The sequence below is a fragment of the Ictalurus furcatus genome, chromosome 2, assembly GCF_023375685.1.
Source record: "Ictalurus furcatus strain D&B chromosome 2, Billie_1.0, whole genome shotgun sequence".
Taxonomy (NCBI): Eukaryota; Metazoa; Chordata; class Actinopteri; order Siluriformes; family Ictaluridae; genus Ictalurus; species Ictalurus furcatus.
In genome coordinates this window covers 33,588,892-33,609,506 of record NC_071256.1, presented here as the reverse complement: position 1 = coordinate 33,609,506, position 20,615 = coordinate 33,588,892, and the positions used below count along the sequence as shown (strand labels likewise).

Here is a 20,615-nt window from a genome sequence, read left to right as displayed (position 1 = left end):
TTAAACGTGTCCTTCTTAGACAGAACAATCCCAGAATTCAGTTCAGATGAGATGAGGTTTTTTTGGGAGGAAGCTACCTAACTGTGCTCCAGATTATAAAGTCTGTCCCGCACTTAAATTAAGTGTCTTAATTTAAAGAAGCATAAGAACATTTCTCCTCCTGGAAACATGAGCAGAGTAGGACTGTAAAAATGTACAAGTCTACAGTGTGTTGACGTTCTACACGCAGTGTGTGAGTGTTTTATAGCCCGGGTTTGTTCAAGGTGGGGTAGCTCTGCACTGATTACGTTCTATTAGGATCGTTGATCTTTTTCTGAGTAGCTGCATGTACGTGCACGCGTGTCCGTACCGATGATGTCATCCATATATGGAGCAATATCACAATCATAATCAGGGCTGTAAACATTACCACGCTAGACTAGCCTTGATTTCCACATGGACATGAAACCCCCGATGGAATCCACCGAGTCGCTGTGTCTTTGTTTGTTTTAAATACACTTTAACCACTTGCAACTGCAAAACCACAGAAACGTGACAACACGGGATCTACTGCAGAATAAACCACTGTAACTTCTCAGTAACAGCGCCGGGGGGGGGTTTTCTTTAAAAATTCAGACTGGCTTCAATTTTGCTCAACTTTATTCTACAATAAAACTGTATCTGTATCTCGTTGTATGTAGTGTAATATCCACATCCAGTGCTTCACTTCCTCTCTCCGCTGCAGTGAAACATGAGACTTTCCTCTTTGTGTTTTTTTTTTCTATTCTGTCCATTCTGTTTTGGTCCATGTGACACTGCCACCTACTGCCCATGTTCACATAAAGAAATGTTGGCAGACACGTCTGCAAACGTCTATGCATGACACGTTTACACATTCGCAGAAGGATCTCAGACGAATAAACCAGCTCGAATAGTCCCGGAGGGGGAAAAAAAAGCAGTAATTACACCCCCGGTTGAAATGAATTCATTAACCTTGTTCAAACATTCGTAGGGTGAACGATCCTTCACACACTACAAAATTCTAGCTACTAACTGAAACTCATTACAGAGTAATTATTATACACATCATGATCAGTTAAAGCTCTGAAGATGGAAAACGGCTGAAGCTCTCCCCTAGACAGGCAACGCAGCATATTCCCTCGTCATAGCCTTGCGATTTCTTTTCTTCTATTAATCCCTCCATCTTCTTCCTCTGCACGGAGTTTCCATCTCGCCGTCTGTACCGCTCCACTCCGCTCGGCCTCTGTATAATTAGCAGCGTTTAAATTATAATGTTGGGCTGCAGGGATGACGTTCTTCTTTCCTTCTCTGTGTGCAGGACTGCGGTGGCTGGAATGCTTGTCATTCGAGAGTGATGTGAGGAAAAGGTTGACGAGCCAAAGAAAAGAGGGCACAAAGAGAGATAAAATAGAAAAAGGAGGAGAATTCTGACGTTGAAAGGCAGTTTGGGAAAGCCCAGAGCATTCTCTGGTCAGTCAGACCACCTAAGTATCCACTGGATATGACTCTAAAAGAGCTTCATATACACACACACACACACACACACACACAGTGCCAGGCCTTGGGAATGTTTAGCTCTTTGGGTTTGCCTAATCTTGTGATCCCTCTTCCCAAATCATTAAAGTGACCGTGAAAGAGAGATAAATCATGCATATGTCCGTTTACATCCCAGACACGGGGGTCATTCTTGGTGGTGAAAAGAGACAAGACTATCTAAGACAACGTTTGCTCATTAAGCCATAGCCGTCACACACACACACACACACACACAGATATATACACAGCTATGGGAATGTTTTAGAACCACAGCCATAACCATCATTTCATCTCTACTGTTTCCTGTTGATACTCCTTACTGAACAGAGCCAACTTGTGTGTGTGCGTGTGTGTCTGTGTGTGTGTGTGTGTGTGTGTGTGTGTGTGTGTGTGTGTGTGTGTGCATATCATCTCAACCCAGGGTTAAACCAAGTCATAAGACATAAGATCTTGTCGAGTGGACAAACGATTCTGCTTCTTTCCTGCTCACTAACCCCCCCCCCCCCCCCCCCCCACGGAAGTATTTGGTTGCTGCAATTCTGTGATTTTACACAGATACACTTTTAGCTATCATTCAGTCAGCTGGCTAACACTGTGCTAGCCTGACAGAATATACTGTGTAGGCTATATGGGTATTTTCCACATTCTGTTAGCTACCATGAGCTAGCCTTACAGGATTACTGACAGGACTTTCATCTTAAACGCTCATGATAATCACTAATAACACTGGCTAGATAGCTAGTATGACCTTACTTGCCAGGATATCTTAGAGGATTGTTAACAAATTCTCATAAATATTTATTATCTTTACTGTTAACACTGGTTAGCTAACCTGAAAGAATTCTGAGCGGACTTTTCAGTCACATTCATTAAAGTTTATAATACTAGCTAGCTTTTTAACCTAGCCCTAACTTGACAGGATTTTCGGGACAATTCTTTATATTTATACAGTTCTGTATAAACAGTGCCCACCATCCTGATTTGTTATAGTTTTGTGTATATCTCATTCTAAATAGTTTTAGGTCTTCAAACGAAGTACAACATAAAACAAAGACAACCTGAGTAAACACACAATACAGTTTTTATTTATTTATTTATTTTTATTGAAGCAAAATTATTAGTATTAGTATTATCCAACACATATCACCCATGTGAAAAACTAAGTGCCCTCTTAAACTTAAAATCTGGTTGTGCCACTTTTAGCAGCAATCACTACAACCAAACGCTTCTGATAACTGGAGATCAGTCTTTCACTTACTTCTAGGACTAGGATTTACTCCTATGCTTTGGATCGTTATCTTGCAGCAGAATCCAGTTGCGCTTGAGTTTCCACTTACAGACTGAAGACTGGATATTCTCCTTTAGGATTTTCTGGCAGAGAGCAGAATTCATGTTTCCCTCAATTATTGCAAGTTGCACAGGCCCTGATGCAGCAGAGCATCCCCACACCATCACACTTCCACCACCATGCTTGACCGTAGCGATGATGTTCTTTTTGTGAATCCTGTGTTTGGTTTACACCAGAGTTAATGGGACCACTGTCTGCCAAACAGTTCCACTTTCGACTGATCAACCCACAGAACATTCTCATCAAGGTGTGGTTTGGCGAAATTCAGACGAGCGTTAATGTTCTTCTGTGTTAGCAGTGGTTTTCACCTCACCTCACCACTCTTCCATGGATGCCATTTTTGCCCAGTGTCTTTCTGATAGTGTAGTCATGAACAGTGACCTTTATTGATGTAAGAGAGGCCGGTAGGTCCTTTGATGTTGTCCTTGGCTCTTTTGTGACTTCCTGGATGAGTCGTTGCTGTGCTCTTGGAGGAATTTGGAAAGTCGGCCACTTTTGGTAAGGTTCACTACTGTGCCGAGTTTTTCCATTTGGAGATAACCTTATCATTTAAAAACTGTATTTCGTGTTTACTCAGATTGCCTTTGTATTATCTTAGAGTTTGTTTTAATTTCTGAAACAAGTTAGTATGAGAGATACACAGGAACACAAGAAATCAGGATGGGGCAAATACATTTTCATAGCACTGTATTCATTACTACTCATACTGATCGTGTTTACAGTAATGCTAGCTAGCTGGCTAACATGAGCTGACGGGGTTTCTGAGGGAATTTTTCCTCATATACATTAATCATTAATGTTCAAAAGCTAACGTGAGATAACGACAGAATTTCTGAGGGAATTGTAGTCGTATTCAGTAATCGTTAATGTTCAGAAGCTAACGTGAGATAACGACAGAATTTCTCAGGGAATTGTAGTCATATTCAGTAATCGTTAATGTTCAGAAGCTAGCGTGAGATAACGACAGAATTTCTGAGGGAATTTATGTCATATTCAGTAATCATTAATGTTCAGAAGCTAACGTGAGATAACGACAGAATTTCTGAGGGAATTGAAGTCATATTCATAATCGTTAATGTTCAGAAGCTAACGTGAGATAACGACAGAATTTCTGAGGGAATTGAAGTCATATTCAGTAATCGTTAATGTTCAGAAGCTAGCCCGAGCTAACCTGACAGGATTTCTGAAGGAATTTTGAAGTCATATTCATTCATCCTTATTGTTCAGAAGTTAATATGACCTAAACTGACAAATATATCCAAATGAAATCGTAAAACAAAGACATAGAGACACAATGCTTCTAGGTGACTTAAAGTGTTTGTTTTCCCTCATTAATTTGCTCATCAAATTTATGTGGGAACGACAAACATCAGCCTTGTGATTAGTGAGAAGAAAGCTTTGGTAAGGTTCACCAAAGAAAGTCTACAATTTCATTTCAAGCAGACGTAAAAAAGTCACCAATTTTTTTTTTATAGTTTTATAGTCACCAATACTGTGCCCCCAATGGTTACAGCATAGCACTATCACTCACAGAAAGAATGTAAAAAAGATCACATCCTCACACACTCAAATCATCCCTGACGAAAAACATTTAGGTGAAAAGTTCAAGACTGTGGAGTTGTGGAATGTTTAAGCGACTGAGTCTAGCAGCATTATAATAACCTGATGCGAAACCCACAAAGAGAGTGAGTGCAAAAGACCCTCAGATCTCCATGCATGCGTTCATTATCAGTGATACAAGGTGAAGATATGGTTTATGCGGGAACCGAGCAAATAGAGGTAGACGTGGCGTGACGTATTGCTTATGATAACTTCACAGGGTCTTGTGCTAGAGTAGGGGTGGATGATATGGCAGAAAAACAATATACAACACATATTTGATACACTACATAAAAAACAATAAATTCAATGGGTTTTTTTTGTGTTTTTTTTAAAAACCCTACAAATAATGTTTTGAAAGCGTAACAAGAGGCGAAAAAAAGTTAGTGTTGAATCCAGTATTTGTTACTCCAAGCAACAAAACTCAGTACTGTCAGTTTAATAAACAAAGCTGGCAGGACTGCAAGAGAGAGAAAGAGAGAGAGAGAAATAGTAAGGGAGAGAGTAAAGCCTTTTCACTTGACCAAATAAGGCAGAGGCTCAAAAGACAAAAAAAAAAACAGAGAGGAGGAAAAATGCTGAAGGGGACACAACGAGACAAAAAAGGTTAGGAAGTACCAGAGATTCTGAAACCTACGCACAAACACTGCGCACAATAAAACGCACAACGGGACAAGATGAGGGAAAAGCCCGAACACAGATAACGAAGGTTCACGTGCAGTGAAACAAAAACAAAATGGAATGCTGGCTTTCAGAAAGAGAAGAAAAAAAGAATCCCATGGAGGGATAAGAAGGAGATGAGAATAGAGATGCAGAGTAATAACTGAAGTCCTCCCTGCCCCCAGGAGACTTCGCTCTCTTCCCAGCCCAGTTATCTGTGTATCAGCCTGCCTGGACACGATCCTCAGAGAAACTGAACACACCCGCTCTGATCATTACACACACACACACAACAATGTGATCACAAATAAAGCCTTGTCAATTGATCTTAAAGTATCAGTAATGGAAATGAATTCTATAGGTAAGGCTTTTTTTATTGCAAGTTTGAGTATTCTGCGCATCAATCCATTCCTCTTAGGACAGCAGACCTGGTTTTATTTTAACCGGCACACACGTATTGCACTAAGTCAGGCCAAGAGAGCACCTCATGCTGGGAAAATGTGAAGCTTGGCTGTATTTTGACAAGTCAGAGGAACCGAGATGCCGTTCGCCAACGTTCAGTTTCATGCAACACTACCAACCTGTGAGATTATTTCACTTCCTGTCTCTCTTCCTCAAGCTCAGAGGTTAAGACGTTGAACTACTGTTCAGAAGGTTGTGAGTTCAAATCACACTATGGCCAAGCTGCCACTGTTGGGCCCTCGAGCAACGCCTTTAACCCTCAACTACTCAGTCGTATAAAATGAGATAAATGTAAGTCGCTCTGGATAAGGGGCGTCTGCCAAACGCCATCAAAAATAAGGGAATCGGTTAAGTTCAATTCTACCACAATGCTGTTCAATTCTCTAATCTGATTGGTCAAAAAAGACGTTCGTTAACTCCCTATAGCAGCTCTGACAATACTTCCAGAAGCAAGACAAATCCCAGGTTTATTTTAATGGGCTCGTTCTACTATGTTATTGCAAGAGCTTGTATGGCTGACCCTCCACATAAGTGGATTAAAAACATGTGTAACCACTGATAAAATCGAAAACGTTTTCAGAGAGGATGTGTTTATTTAAATAAAGCTGTAGCTCTACGGTTTCAGACATGGGAAAGTTTTGCTGTTTCTTTTTCTGTAACAGTACAAGCTGCAAGTAAGGTTGGTGATAAGTGGTAACAGGAACTAACTTGTTTTGCAGCCATCATTCAACATGTATCTGTAAATGGATAAATAAATAATTTAAAAAAACCACAATGTGCTGTTCTTTAACTAATGAAAAAATAATAACTGGCAAATTGCTCTGGTAAGAGGAAAACAGTGTTAAAGGGTGTCCTCTAACAGTCTGTTCACAGCGCATCAACCCGTTGTTGATTATTTTCCCGTAACAACACGCCCCTTTCACAGCCAAATATGTATGCAAGAAGTATGTATGCGACACACAAGCACACACAAACATGATCATTCCACGAACACACATGCACACATATGCGTGCAAATCCGTCCAATTGACTGAGAGCAAGAGACCAATGAAGAAAGTAGGCTAACTAAAGAAGAGTTTTAATAGAGGGCATACACACTCAATGCAAGCACACACACTCGTGTATGTATGATGCCTCCTCCTCCAGGACCCGGACCACTGGCCTACCCTTTCTGAACTGATCAAAGTCCACATACATCCAGCACACAGAGGAAGAGTGTGAAGGTGTGGAAGTGTGTTTGCGCTTTCCTCTACTTTCGGGACGAGTACAGAGTGTCAGTCCTCATCCCTGTACTGCATCCAGAATAACACAAAACACCACCCCTGCTTGACCCTGTGCCCAAGCTTCCAAAATACTTCCCTCCCTCTCTCTCTCCCACACTCCAACTATCTCTGTTTCTGTTTTTTCCCTCTGTTATGGTCGCTTCTTCGGCAGCGGAGGAATTCTGCCACTGTGGGTTGACTGGCATCTCACTCTTTTAAAGAATATTGCCCCCTTAACCCTCCCATCCACTCAGAATCCTGACCTTATTTACTCTCTGCATAGAAAATCTCAGAAAAAAAGCCTCAGAAAAAGTCGCTTTGCTTATAAATGAGTCAAACTCTAAAGTATGCACATACTCATTTTTGGGTCAGTAACTTAAGTTATGTCAATATTTACATGGAGAAACTTCTCCATACTCAGAGCTGCACTAAGCAGATACTTGACGTGTTAAAATGACGTGTGCAGCTCACACCATCAAGGCAGGTTTTATGTATAGCAGTGTGGGCTGCATGGCAAATCCAAGGTTTATATTAATGTGCACGTTCTAATATTTAATCATTTGTGTAGTAACGACTTGTATTGTACACGTGGACTTGTATGGCAGGCATAAATAAATATGTGTAATTGCTGATTATTGCGATGTTTACTGTACGTAGATGTTTATTTAGTATTTATGCAAGGGAGCCCCCAGTGTCCGCAGTCAGAGTTATGTTCTCTGAAATGTCTTCAGAATGAAGAGTTTTGTGGTTTCTCCGTAACATGACAAGTTGAATTTATGCCTTATTAATTTCAAGAGAGAGAAAAAGAGGCTGGTGAAAGAATGGCTGTTTATGTCTGATATGACTTCAGTGATAAGTGTGGAGTAACACAAGACAGACCATTCTGTTGTACTAAAACAATACGCACAGAGGGGGTGTAATGCGAAACAATGTGCAAGCGGAGTGCTGCCACTAGAGGTCGACCGATAGTGGAGTTTACCGATACCGATAACTAAGTTGAGCAGTACCTGACGATAGACGATTAATCGACCGGTACTGATTGAAAACACAACACTCAAAGTAAAATACTGTTGAACCTTATTACAAAAATAAACAGTACGGATTGTACCGTGAAAACGTACTATAATACAAATGCAAATATATATGAACTATTAATAAACATTAAAGTAAATAAAAGATACACGTACAAATTAAACCAAAAAGTAACACTCCATATAACAAATAAAAATAGAGACGTCCAAAATGAATCAAATAACACAACAAAATTCGTCAGTTTTTATTTTGCCTCTAGAGGCCGCTCTCGTACTGTATAACGACAGCTCCTGCAACGGACGCAACCGGGAAAAACTATCGGTGTGGATTTTTGCCAATAACTGATAGTTCCAGCAATCTGTTACCGTGCCGATTAATCTGAAAACCGGTCAATCGGTCGACCTTAGGCCGCTACACCCTGAAGTGCATTTTTTTTTTTTTTTTTCATTTTAGAACTGAACCGTCTGGAATGTGTTAGTCCACTTATATCACATCGATTTGCCAATTAAACATTGTTTAATCTATTAATGAATGACATGTCGCATTTTAATTGTTCCTAGTTAAGATTTAATGTTGAGGAACGTCCGAGAGACAAGATAGTTCCTGTTATCCCCTACCTTATAGCTGTGATAAACAATCATTCCATCACCAGCTTCTCTATCTCGCTCTTTCGCTCGCTCGATCTGATTGCTCTGTCTGCCTCGCTCACACGCAAAAAGCACAGCCTGTCATTTTTCTTACAAAAAAGGAGAAAACAGAAAGTATAACCGACACTGGGAGCGCGTACAACCGAAACTCCTTCCATAAATGTTAAATAAATGTCTCCTAAGTAGAGCTGCAACAACTAATCGATAAAATCGATAACAATCGATTATGAAAATCGTTGTCAACGAATCTCATTATCGAATAGTCGGTCTGCGCGCGGCAGGAGGCACGTATACTCATTGTGTTATTCTGTTCCGAAAACACGCACTGCAGAGTACAGACCAAAGTTGTGTCCCAAATGACGTACTATACACTTACACTATGCACTATGTACTCTACTGTCTAGTGTGTGAATTTAGATGGGTAGTATCCTCTCAGATGGAACACTAGCGGGTTTTTTTATACTAACCGGAAATATAAGCCGTTTGGTACGTGACGGCAAACGCACATAATGCGATGCCACTAGCTTTAGCCTAATACCCAGAGTCAACGAAAATCAGTTTCTTCAGTTTACTGTTTATGTCAACGTTACCCTTTATATCCCAAGAATAATCATACGGAGACATAGTCGTCAATTGACAGCGGAAAAAAAGTGTGCGACCCAAGTCCTCTAAAGCAGGGGAGCATTTTATATTAAACGCAGTGAAGAAGACTGTAACCTGCAAACTTGTGTAGCACGGAAGCACGACAGTGATGCACGAACACAAACTTGTGTTTATATCCGAAATGCTCCACTGTGTGCAACAGGTTGGGGTAACTGGTACGAGTTGCTTAAAAGGTTTTGTTTAATTCATGTTAATTGTCATTATATGCTGTATTTGAGCGTTTGCAGTGCAAAATCTGTTGTTCATTATAACGGGAGTGATCTATTAGTAACGAGGCCGTGTTGCTCCTCATTCACAATGTAGACTCCATGATAAACAGTGGGAGCGGTGATAAACAGTGGTTTTAGTCTGAAGTTTATATTTGTAACACTCAGTTTGTGTATTTTATTTTAAAAAATTTAAAAATGGCATTGAAATTTTGCCCCCATCTGATTAATCGACGAAGAAAATAATTGTCCGATTAATCGATTATGAAAATAATCGTTCGTTGCAGCCCTACTGCTACAAAAAAAACTTCACCACATCAACGATTATAACAATTACTTTCGTAAGCAACAAGTTTTTAAATCTGTTTAGTATTAGTCTTTATTATGCAAGGCCCTGTATCTGTTACTACAGAAACGATAACGTATTAGAACAAGCGCATTTATCACTCATGTAACAGCCAGAACTACCTTGTACTGTTATACGAATATAATGCACACCTTCTGACCAATCAGATTTGAGCATTCAACCGCGCTGAGGTATAACAGGAACTAACATTTTTCATGGGTGTTCCACAACATTAGACATAACTATAAACTGATATAACGTGTGATGTCATTCTTTAATAAAGAAAAAAACTGTTGGGGGGGGGCACGGTGGCTTAGTGGTTAGCAGGTTTGCCTCACACCTCTGGGGTTGGGGGCTTGAATCCTGCTTCTGGCCTGTGTACACACAGCTTGCAATTTTTCCCTGTGGTTTCCTCCAGGTACTCCAGTTTCCTCCCCCAGTCCAAAGACATGAGCTGTAGGCTGACTGGCACTTCCCAGTTGTCCGTAGTGTATGAAGTTGTGTGCGACTTGTGCCCTGTGATACGTTGTCAACCCATGCATGGGGTCCCCTGCCTTGTCCCCTGCCTTAACCCTGTATAGGATAAGCGGTATGGAAAATGGATGGATGGATGGATGGATGTTAGTGTTGGCAATGTGCTATGGCATAGGAGGAATAAAACACTTCAAGATGTGCTTTTATTGGAAAATAATCAACTTTGAGGTGATAAGAGCATCACACCAACACATCACTACATCACATTTCTGTTCTTTACATAAAAAAAGACATGTGGCACTGCACTTAATATTTTTCTCACACAAGTTGATATCACACAAGAAAAAAATGTACGTATGTTCAAGGTCAAAATCATGCAAAACTAAAACGTTTGTTTTTTTCTTTCTTCAAACTCCTCCTCAAATCGCAAGGAGCTGTGGAGCTCACTGTTCCTGTCGATGCTCGACTCTACAATATCAGACGTTTCTGGGAAATAAGAGCGCTTGAGTAATGTAACAGAGATCAGGCAGAGAAAAGAACAAGAGGGCCGGAGAGAAAATGGATGAAGGAGCGAGCGGATCAATAAACAGCCATTATCTGTGTATGTTCCCAGTCCTGTGGGGAAACTGCCTCAGGCCAACGCCCCTTCAGAGTCATACCAGACCGCACATCACTTCAGCCCTTTGAACTGTTACAGAGATCTGTTCATCGTTAAAGGTATAACCCTCACACTGTGATCCAATACGTGATCTAAATGCGGAATAATTACACTTACACCAGGGGTATCGTTTTGGTTTTAGGATTGGGGAGAGTTAGGAAGTTGGAGCCAACCACTTTAGCCTCTCCAAAACACACATGTTTAATAAATCTGAAAGCTGTTCAGTTCAATATTCTATGCATTTTAATGTATATTAACGGGATCTAAGTAAGGCAGACATTTCACTGTTTATCTGTTAACATGTGGCTAATGTCTAGATCATTCCAATTGATTCAGCCGGTAATGGTGTTTTTCTTTATAGCCACTTGGCCTAAAGTGCCCTACTAGAATAACCTTAGAAGTGGGTGTAGTCCATCAATCCATATATCAGCGGTGTGCATTACTCCAGATGGATTTCTATTCATCGACCCAGATTATAATTATATAGGCTGGCTCCGAGGTCTGCGTTTTCAAAGGCTGCATTTGATAATAAGAGTTTAAGATGACTTGCAAAGTCAGAATGCTGCCTTCCCCATTGGTTAACCCCCCCCCCCCCCACCCACCCCCACTGGCTACGTACCAGTGACGATAATAGAACAAATATACCATGGGGGGAAACAGATGAAAAATGACTAATTTCGGACATGACTCGTTGGTTTCCTGCCTTTGACTACGTTGCCTGAGTAGGCAGGAGTTTTCTAAAGCTTCGGACACACCTTGTGTCTATCATGACCGATAGTCATTACGGTCGAGTTTATTCACACGCATCATATCTAATTCATATGTATTGTATTCATGCGTATAATGTATCATTCACTCTACTCTATTTATGTTCAAAGATCAAATCAGGTAAAGCGTCAGATTTCCAATGTCTACCTTTCCTTTTGTTCAGAAACTCTTCAGAAAGCCATGACTCGCATTTGTGAATCAGACTTATTTTTAACTTGCTGGAAAACTAATGCTCCTGAGTCAACCGAATGTGGAATTTTACACTGAAGCTAGTTTTTTCACATGCCATCTCCATTTCAGCCTCAGTGCTTCCTGAAAAGATGATACGAATATTGCATGAAAGGAGTACAGAGACAGAGAAACAGGCTTTTCGTTTTTTTGTTTCTGTTTCCTTTCGTATGTTCGGAGTCTCCGCACTGCTGTAAAGATTCACTGATCCAAATCTGAGCAGTTGGGCTGAACGTTTACGATACGAGCGCACAAATTGAAACGGCGTGTGTCGGGGAAAAGTTGGGAGAACACTGTAACTGGACTGATCTGGTCTTTGTAACATCTGCTGTTTGTTAAACATTCCTTATAACAAATGAGATTTTAAAGAGGGTTTAAACTCGCTGTAATGTATCCTATACTGAGGTGCACAAATTCCTGACTCAAGTTTAGTAAAAGGGAAAGCAAAACTCTGGTACATTTAAAAATACAGCCTGAAATGTATAACTCGTTACAGTGCAAAAGCTTCTAAAAATATTTAAAGTGTTATGGTAAATGTATACCAAATGGAAATCAGCTTAAGCAAACAACGGCTATGTCATCATCTCTCAAATGTTAGCATGGATATGGATACGCCTATTTTTCCCTGTTTAATCCTTGCAATTTGATGGGAACAGGCAGCTTGTCATATGTTAAATGTAAAACGTAGAAACTGACTAATATCGGGCTGTATTTATAGTTGAGTTGCATGCACACGGTCAGGATTTAATCCAGAAATTGTGTACATCCTTATTAAGACCTCAGGCGTAATTCCGGATTTAAGCGATATTTAGAAGTGACGCAAGAGTTATGCATGCAGGGTGGAGTTTGCCTAAAACATAAACATAAGACTTTTCTTGCTTACACATGAATCTGAACTTGTACTTAAGTGCATTTGTCTTGCATGATGTTGGCTCGAGTGAGGAGCAATATTTAAATCGGAAAAACTTACAACTCACTCGGACTAACATCGGCAACTTAAAGGCGCATTAGGTAGGATTTGTGAATAAAAAGCCCGCCCCCTTTTCCACCCATGTTCACAAAGCTCTGGCCTCAAAACTTACGGTGGTTCAACTCGAGTTAGCATTCTAACTAGAGTTCCTATTAGCAAGGACTGTCATAACAACTTTCAAGCACACTCGGACATTCAACTGCTTGAAAGCCAGGTTACAACGCTATAAACATGCAGGATTCTCCTTGTGGTGATTTTAAAGGATGTGGAGGGGTGGAGGGGTGTTGGGGGCGTGTCTATAAAATGACTGACAAGAGGCCAATCCAAATACAAATAAACATTCCGGACAAAAAAAAGCGAGGTTTTCGATCTGTGTAATACACTTGCTCTGGCTTAAATGTTTTTTTTTTTTTTTTTTTAAATCATTTCTACATAATTTTCTGTATTATTTGTACGAGCAGGAAATGAAAAATAGTGATAATGACTACTGCACCTTTAATTAAGCAACTTTGTATACAACGGCCCTTGTCCTTTTTGTCAACGCCATTAAGCCTTAGATTAGTTAGCAATATTAACTACCTGCTTAACGTTATCTAATACAGAAAGTCAACTTACGACCTTCAGAATTGTAGATTATAGACCTGTTTTGAAATGTAGAAAGTAGAAAGTCAAATATCTTAAGTTGGAAATACAAATTCAAATGGAAAATGAAAAAAAGGAAAATTACAGCTACTTGAAATAACAGGTATTTGGGTATTTATGTGCAGTAACTTCACTACTTCCCACCTCTGAACCTACATAATTCTCATTACAATCAATTACATGTACGAGCCTTTTTCCCAACCAGTTCCAACAGTCAAAACTATGTCCCAGTGTCACTGCCTACACCAAAGTGTTGCATCAAAACAAGGCTGAATCATATTGTATCGATTCAAAATATACTGAATTATTGATCACATATCGAGATCTGTATAATATATGTCTCAAAGTTCTTTAGAGAACCATCTAAATGCTGGTGCTTTAAAGAACACAGAAATGGTTCTTCATAACAGTGCCACAGGGAACCATGTTATTATCAAGTTCTCTAAAAAACTTAGTTAGTGCTTTAAGGAACCAAAGTACTGTTCTTAAGCATGATGCCAGGAGAACCTTATCCAGTCCCACAAAGAACCTTATAGAGTTCACTTTAACGTGTTCTCTGAAGAACCTATAATGAAACATAAAGAACTTCTTTAATGTCCAAAGAACCTTATCGCTCAACTCAAGAACCCTATTGCAATGAAAAATGGTTCTTGACAAGAACCTATGGTGCTGTAAAGAACCGTTGAAGAACCTTTGTTTTTAAGAGTGTATAGTTCATTTTAACACAAAATATATATATATATTTTTTTCAAACAATTTTCTAAACAGTACCAGCCTAACCTTCACTGGTGAAGTAACAGAAGGTCATTTGCATATGGAAACTTGATTGGCTCTGATATTTTTTGATGCAATAACACTCAACTATCATATTCTCAATAACAACTCAAGACATCCTTTCTTAAGAAGATGCTGCAAACCTGCACTGTGGTGTTTTTTTTTTGCACTTTCATCTGACTGAAAACGCAAATTCATCTATAAAAACAAAGTTCTATGAAGGCTCGAGTGATTTAAGCTTCTTGCTCTATGTAACTAATAGAAATCGGGACATCTGTATTCATGCTTTTTGTACTCTGACAATATTACCTAGTTTATCTTATTAATTAACTTATGGAAAGTAAAAGCATGGTTTCATCTTAGACCCTTTTTTTTGGAAGTAGGCCAAATGACCCACCCAAGCACTCCTTCCCCCAGTCTACTGTAATGTGCTCTCATTCTTCCAACCTCACTCTATTACTCTGTCCTTCACACACACAAACATGTGCACTGGTTTTCATTTATAGCACAACCGCTATCCTGGCCAGACCTCCGACTCATCTCATCCGTTCAAACTTCCTCTTTCTTTTCCTGTGCCCGCATATCTCTCCATCCACCGAAAGCAGCTCATTATCGAAATCAGAACCAGCAGGCGCTGTCAGAGGCGATGTGTGGATTTGAAGTATAATAAACATGTCTGTTTTTAAACGTTCGGTTTTCATTCACAATATGAAGTCTTTTTTTTGTCCAATCGAGCAGCTTTGACAGGTTGGTGTTCACGCATACAGTATCTGAACAGATTTGTAAATTGGACACCACTTTTCTTCTCTCTCTCACTCTCTTTCTGTAAGTCTTTTTTTTTAGGTAATTGAATATAGTTTCAATTAGGCATGGAAAAGTGTGTGTGTGTGTGTGTGAGAGCGAGAGAGAGAGAGAGAGAGAGGATGAGGAAATGGAGAGAGGCTAACATTATAATGCACACCACGTAAAAAAAAAAAAAAAAAAAAACATTCAACATTTTTGAAAACAGTTTGAGACACTTCCTCGTCCTTTGGGAGAAAATGCTGTCTTTCCAGTTCACCCTTCTTACCTTCATCATTTTTCCAACCTCCTCTCTCTCTCTCTCTCTCTCTCTCTCTCTCTCTCTCTCCCTCACTCTGATTAGGTCAGGGGCTTTCACTTAGACCCATGTGATGTTTAATACCATTAATGCACATACCATTTCTGAACACACTCACGCTCACAGTCACAAGGACTTGAGTAATGTATGACTGCTTTGAAAACAGGCACGAATCTGATTTTCCGGCTCTGGAATCACAGAATGGAAGTGTGCTCTAGTTTTCCAGTGAGCGCTAAGAAAATGACGGCTACGCTGTAAGGCATGTACAGTACAGGCCTTGCATTACTCTGACCTCGGCTCCGTGGAAGCGCTATTACTGAGCAATTAATCCACGTTGCAAGACAGCTTCCCGAAACGCTTTCCTGAAAGCCAAAGGTTCAAACTGCTGAAGCTGAGGATGTTCAAACTGCTGACTCTGCATTGTGTTTGTACTCTGAGTCTGTGGTTTACCCAAGTACTTTACCAAAAAAGCAGCTTCGTACCTCGGGCATACTTTTACATTTATTGCACGTTTAATAAATTGTTTCGAAATGAATTTATATGTAACAAACAGACTGTTACGGTGTAGATTTACGGAAATCCTGGTCCGGATCCTGAAGGATAAAAATACAAAAATCCTTAAAAACTTTCGAACAAAACCTTGAAAGGAACCGAGTTTTAAAACGAGAACTAGGAATGCACTGAAATGTCCGAAATCAACAAATAGGAAGTTCGATTGTATAAACCGACTCTTTTAAAAAGTGCCAAAAGGGCTATTTGGACGGGACTAGTTTTATATGGGGGGGGGTATTTGGGGTTGGTTTGGGGGTTAATGCCGTGCAGACTTTTTCCGGACTGCGTGTTCCCATGCCGGTAGACTTCTCTAAAACGGCCTGTAAAAATAACCCCAGGTTAAACTAATCCCGTGTGAATGCACTCTCTGTAATTTTTATTAGGTAGTCGATTCGTTCGCGACATTTAGTCCAGTCGCCAAACGTCACTTTAACAGAGGGACATTCATCGCAAACTGAATGATTGCGTACCATTTGTCCAAACAGCATTTCATAACGTCGTTCTCCCCTAACTGAAACTAAACCTGAGCTTTCAGCTCTCGTAGAGCACGCTGAGGTGCGGCACCGTGTTACGTATGACGTACGAGGCTGCTGTGATGGTTCGGCAGCACGTAAACGACGAAGACACGCCCATCTCGACAGAAATATCGTGCGAACTGATGATAAATATCACAGATGTACGCAGTAACAATTACTTTACAGCCATATGTAATGAAAACTAATCCCGTCCGAATAGGGCTAAAGCCAGTAAAACTCCCTGAGATACTACAGGGACTATAGCATACAGAATCACGACACTATTCTCATTACTCAGTGACTATCCTCAGGGGATGCTCTGGTCTAATCAGGGGATATGACGATGTTTCCCAACTTCCTGTTCCTGTCCAAAATGGTGGCCTGCTCCCTATACGCTGCAAAAGACAGCATGCATTGTGGGTATTGTGTAGCCTCTATTGTACACTGTATTGACCTAATGTAGTACAGCGTGGAATTTCATGAGCATACTGCATCTTTGGTACACTTCTGGAAAAAATACAATGAATCGAACAGCAGTGCTATATACGGTGAAAACGGGGTGCAATTTGGGACATACAGACTGATTTGCTTCCATAGTCGGGGTGGAAAAATCAGCAGCCCAGGCTGGTTTATAACTCTGCTAGCACAATCATCTCATGTGTAAACATGTTTGGAGGGGGAAAAAATGCAGCCAAACTCAAATAATACCTTTTACGTGCGATGGGAGGGCAGAACACCAGTGACCAGTGACTTGCTGAGTTTCTGTTGAGCTCACATGCACGCCGTGTTACTTCAAAATATTTGTTAGAAGGGGATAATCATACGCTCGTTTTCATATTTTTCCTTAATGTGTAATAATGCATGTAAATATCTAACTAGCCTGACATACATTATTACATGTTAGCGACTACTTTTTTTTAGACTAATCGGTTACGTTTCTGGGCAACAAAACACAGGACTGTGCAGCACACAGGAGTTTTTACTAGCTCATAAATACATGATTTGTTCACCCCTGACAGTTATTAGGAAGCCTCTATAAACAGACAAACACAGTCCTTTTTTCATTACCAGGCCCTCAATTGGTTGCAGAATTGCTGAGGAAAAGTAAGCGATAAATGAGACGCATATGTGTGACAAAAAGGGGGGAAAAAAAAGGGGTGAAACAGAAATGAGGAGAAAAGGGAAATAAAAAGAACAGGGATTTATCAGTTGCAGGTGAAGTGATGTGATGTCACAGCAACATCCAGATGCTGACAAACATGTGGCGCCTCTTTGGGGTGCGATGACTCCTTTTAACCGCTGAAGAAACGCAGACTGAGGAAAGACAGACAGAAAGAGAGAGAGAGGGAGAGAGAGCGAGAGAGAGAGAGAGAGAGAGATAGGGAGAGAGAGACAGAGAGGGAGAGAGAGAGAGAAAGAGACAGACAGAAAGAGAGAGAGAGCGAGAGAGAGAGATAGGGAGAGAGAGACAGAGAGAGAGAGCGTGAAAGAGACAGACAGAAAGAGAGAGCGAGCGAAAGAGACAGACAGAAAGAGAGAGAGAGAGAGACAGAGCGAGAGAGAGAGGGAGAGAGAGAGAAAGAGACAGACTGAAAAAGAGAGAGAGAGATAGGGAGAGAGAGACAGAGAGAGAGAGAGAGCGAAAGAGACAGACAGAAAGAGAGAGAGAGAGACAGAGCGAGAGAGAGCAATATCTATCTACTGTGCAGACTCCAAACTAACTCCGAGTGGTATTGCGGATTGGTAGTTTTCATTGATACGCTCTGACATAACTAGGGATGAACCGATCCGATACTGGAAATCGATATCAGGCCTGATACTGGACTGAAACCTAGGATCGACACATATTCTGATCCACTGACATATTTTATGCCATTTATACATGTAATGTGATAATTACTGCAATAATGTCAGTCCTGGAACAGTGTAGAGCATCGCATGATACCTTCATATCTACATCGTATTGAAAATGAAAAAAAAAAGGACGTTCAATGCAATGAGGAAAAGAAGGACATCCAGATTGCTCGCAGTAGATTTCGATCTAAACACAGAAATATACGCATGTAGGGTTAGACAGGGTTGGGCGATATATCGATAGAATATCGATACCGTAATAAATGATGATGTGATACACCTTTCTGAGATATCGTTGTCATGGTGATGTCTTTTTACATTTTTAATCATTACAAAAGAAATGGTTCTGAACGGACGCCGCTGACTTGATGCAATTTTTATTTTTTTGCAATTTGTTGTAGGCATTAAAGAAAAGTATCGTCAAACTCAGTTTAACGTGTTTTTTTTTTTTTTGGTTTATTTTACTACTGTTTTGCAGACAGTTTGTTATCTAAATTATATTTCGTGATACGCATCGTGTATCGTAGAAACGTCCTCAAGTATGGTGATATGATATGATATTTTTATCAGATCGCCCAGGCCTAGTCCCAGAGTTGACATGCCGAACTGAATAAATAAGATCAAGTGCAACTTCAGAGATTTCTGATTTCATATCTACGAAGTAATGAGACGTGACGTGGAGTCCTGCATCCAAAACTGCCTAGCCGACCTCCACTGTCAAATCTGTGCGTCACTATGTTCAGGGGTACCAAAACTATTACTGTTCACTATTACGTTCATTCATGATTAGGATTGAAGTGGATCTGGAGCTTATACTGGGTATACTAAGCATGAGGCAGGACCACACCCTGGATGGGACACAGGTACCTGGATCACAGGGCACCATGCCCACACACACATTACCACACTCACTCACACATAGCGGCAATTTTTATAGACTTATCTACCTACTGACGAGGAACCCGGAAGCCTCCTGGAAAGCCACACAGAGACAGTGAGAACATGGAGAACTCCAAACAACACAGTACAAACCAGGGACTGTGGAGCTGTAAGGCAGCAACGCTACCCTCTGCACCACCATGACACCTCCATCCATCTATTTTCCATACCGTGTATCCTACAAAGGGGCCCAGGGATGCCTGGAGCCTATCCCAGGGAACTCTGGGCACAAGGTTGGGAACCCGTCGCGCACACAATCACACACTACGGAGAATTTGAAAACGCCAGTCTAATACGCATGTCGTTGGACTGGAGGAGGAAACCAGAGTACCCGGAGGAAACCAGTAAAGCACGGCGAGAACATCCAAACTCCATACACTCAGGGCGGAGGCGGGATTCGAACCCCCATCCCTGGAGATAGAGGAAGCAGAAAACACTCAGCAGTCTCGAACCCCTTCTGGATCCATAACGTACACGTCACTGATAAGTAACCACTAGTTAGTAACATTGTAACACTCCAGTTACAGTGTGGCACAATGCGCACTTGGCACGCGGCCATACAAACAGAACTAAACGGCGGGACGCGCCTTGGCTGCAAGCAGCACTGCGTTTTCTTTTGGCGCACTATCTAGTGCTGTAGTGTAGTTTGGGACGTTACCTATACTCCAACACTGATTACACGAGTCTGACACTTTCTAGCCGCCTGTGCGATCAGAAATGCGCTTCATTGTATCCACACACACTCACACACACACACTCAGGCGGAGCAGCTGCGCAATCGATTAAACCGATTTGAGGAGGTGTTGTAAATCAGCGGCAAAATAAGTGCAGGAAAGGCGCTAATGAAGCCAAGCTGCTCTCTACACTGTGTGTAAACGCGCGCGCACGCACACACACACACACACACACACCATGGCGATTTAATCCTCTTAGGAAAGAAATCACGCTCTGCAACCAAACCGCAACCTCTGTTCATTCTCAGGATCTCTCCGGAACTCGGACTCGGCATGAGCTGAACATGAGCGCGTGCGTTCAGGAGAAACTGAACATCAGGACTTACTTCGCTTTCTGAACACGGCGGAATTCCAACCAGACAAAACGCCACTCCATTCATTGGACAGCTGGACTCCTGAGGACCTGGGTAGCTGAGAAGGCGCGGTATGCAAACTGAACAGCGTTAATGTTCAACCGCAATAACAACAACAATAATAAAGTTTAGAGGTCCGCATTCGGCTCGCCGAGTTCCGTCCCGGTCCGCTCTTTCCCGTTGTTTGGTTTGTTGGCGCTCGTGTCCGTCCCTCCCTCCTCCCCCGCGTTGTAAATCCTCGGCTCCACAGCTCAGATCTGAGCAGGCATGAGGAGACTCATAGGCTCAAATCTG

General features: G+C 41.1%; 1 protein-coding gene across 2 annotated transcripts in view; it reads right to left on the bottom strand.

Moving 5' to 3' along the window:
* arhgap23a (Rho GTPase activating protein 23a) overlaps nucleotides 1-20,615 on the bottom strand; it is a 93,833-nt gene that overhangs the window by 55,527 nt on the left and 17,691 nt on the right. The window contains exon 1 of one of the 2 annotated variants that reach the window (XM_053616010.1): nucleotides 20,295-20,572. The exons of the other annotated variant lie outside the window; for it this stretch is intronic. Within the exon in view, the coding sequence (XP_053471985.1) occupies nucleotides 20,295-20,348 (54 nt within the window). The 5' untranslated portion in view covers nucleotides 20,349-20,572. Of the gene's footprint in view, nucleotides 1-20,294; nucleotides 20,573-20,615 lie in introns of those variants that run through there. 2 annotated transcript variants of the gene reach the window in all.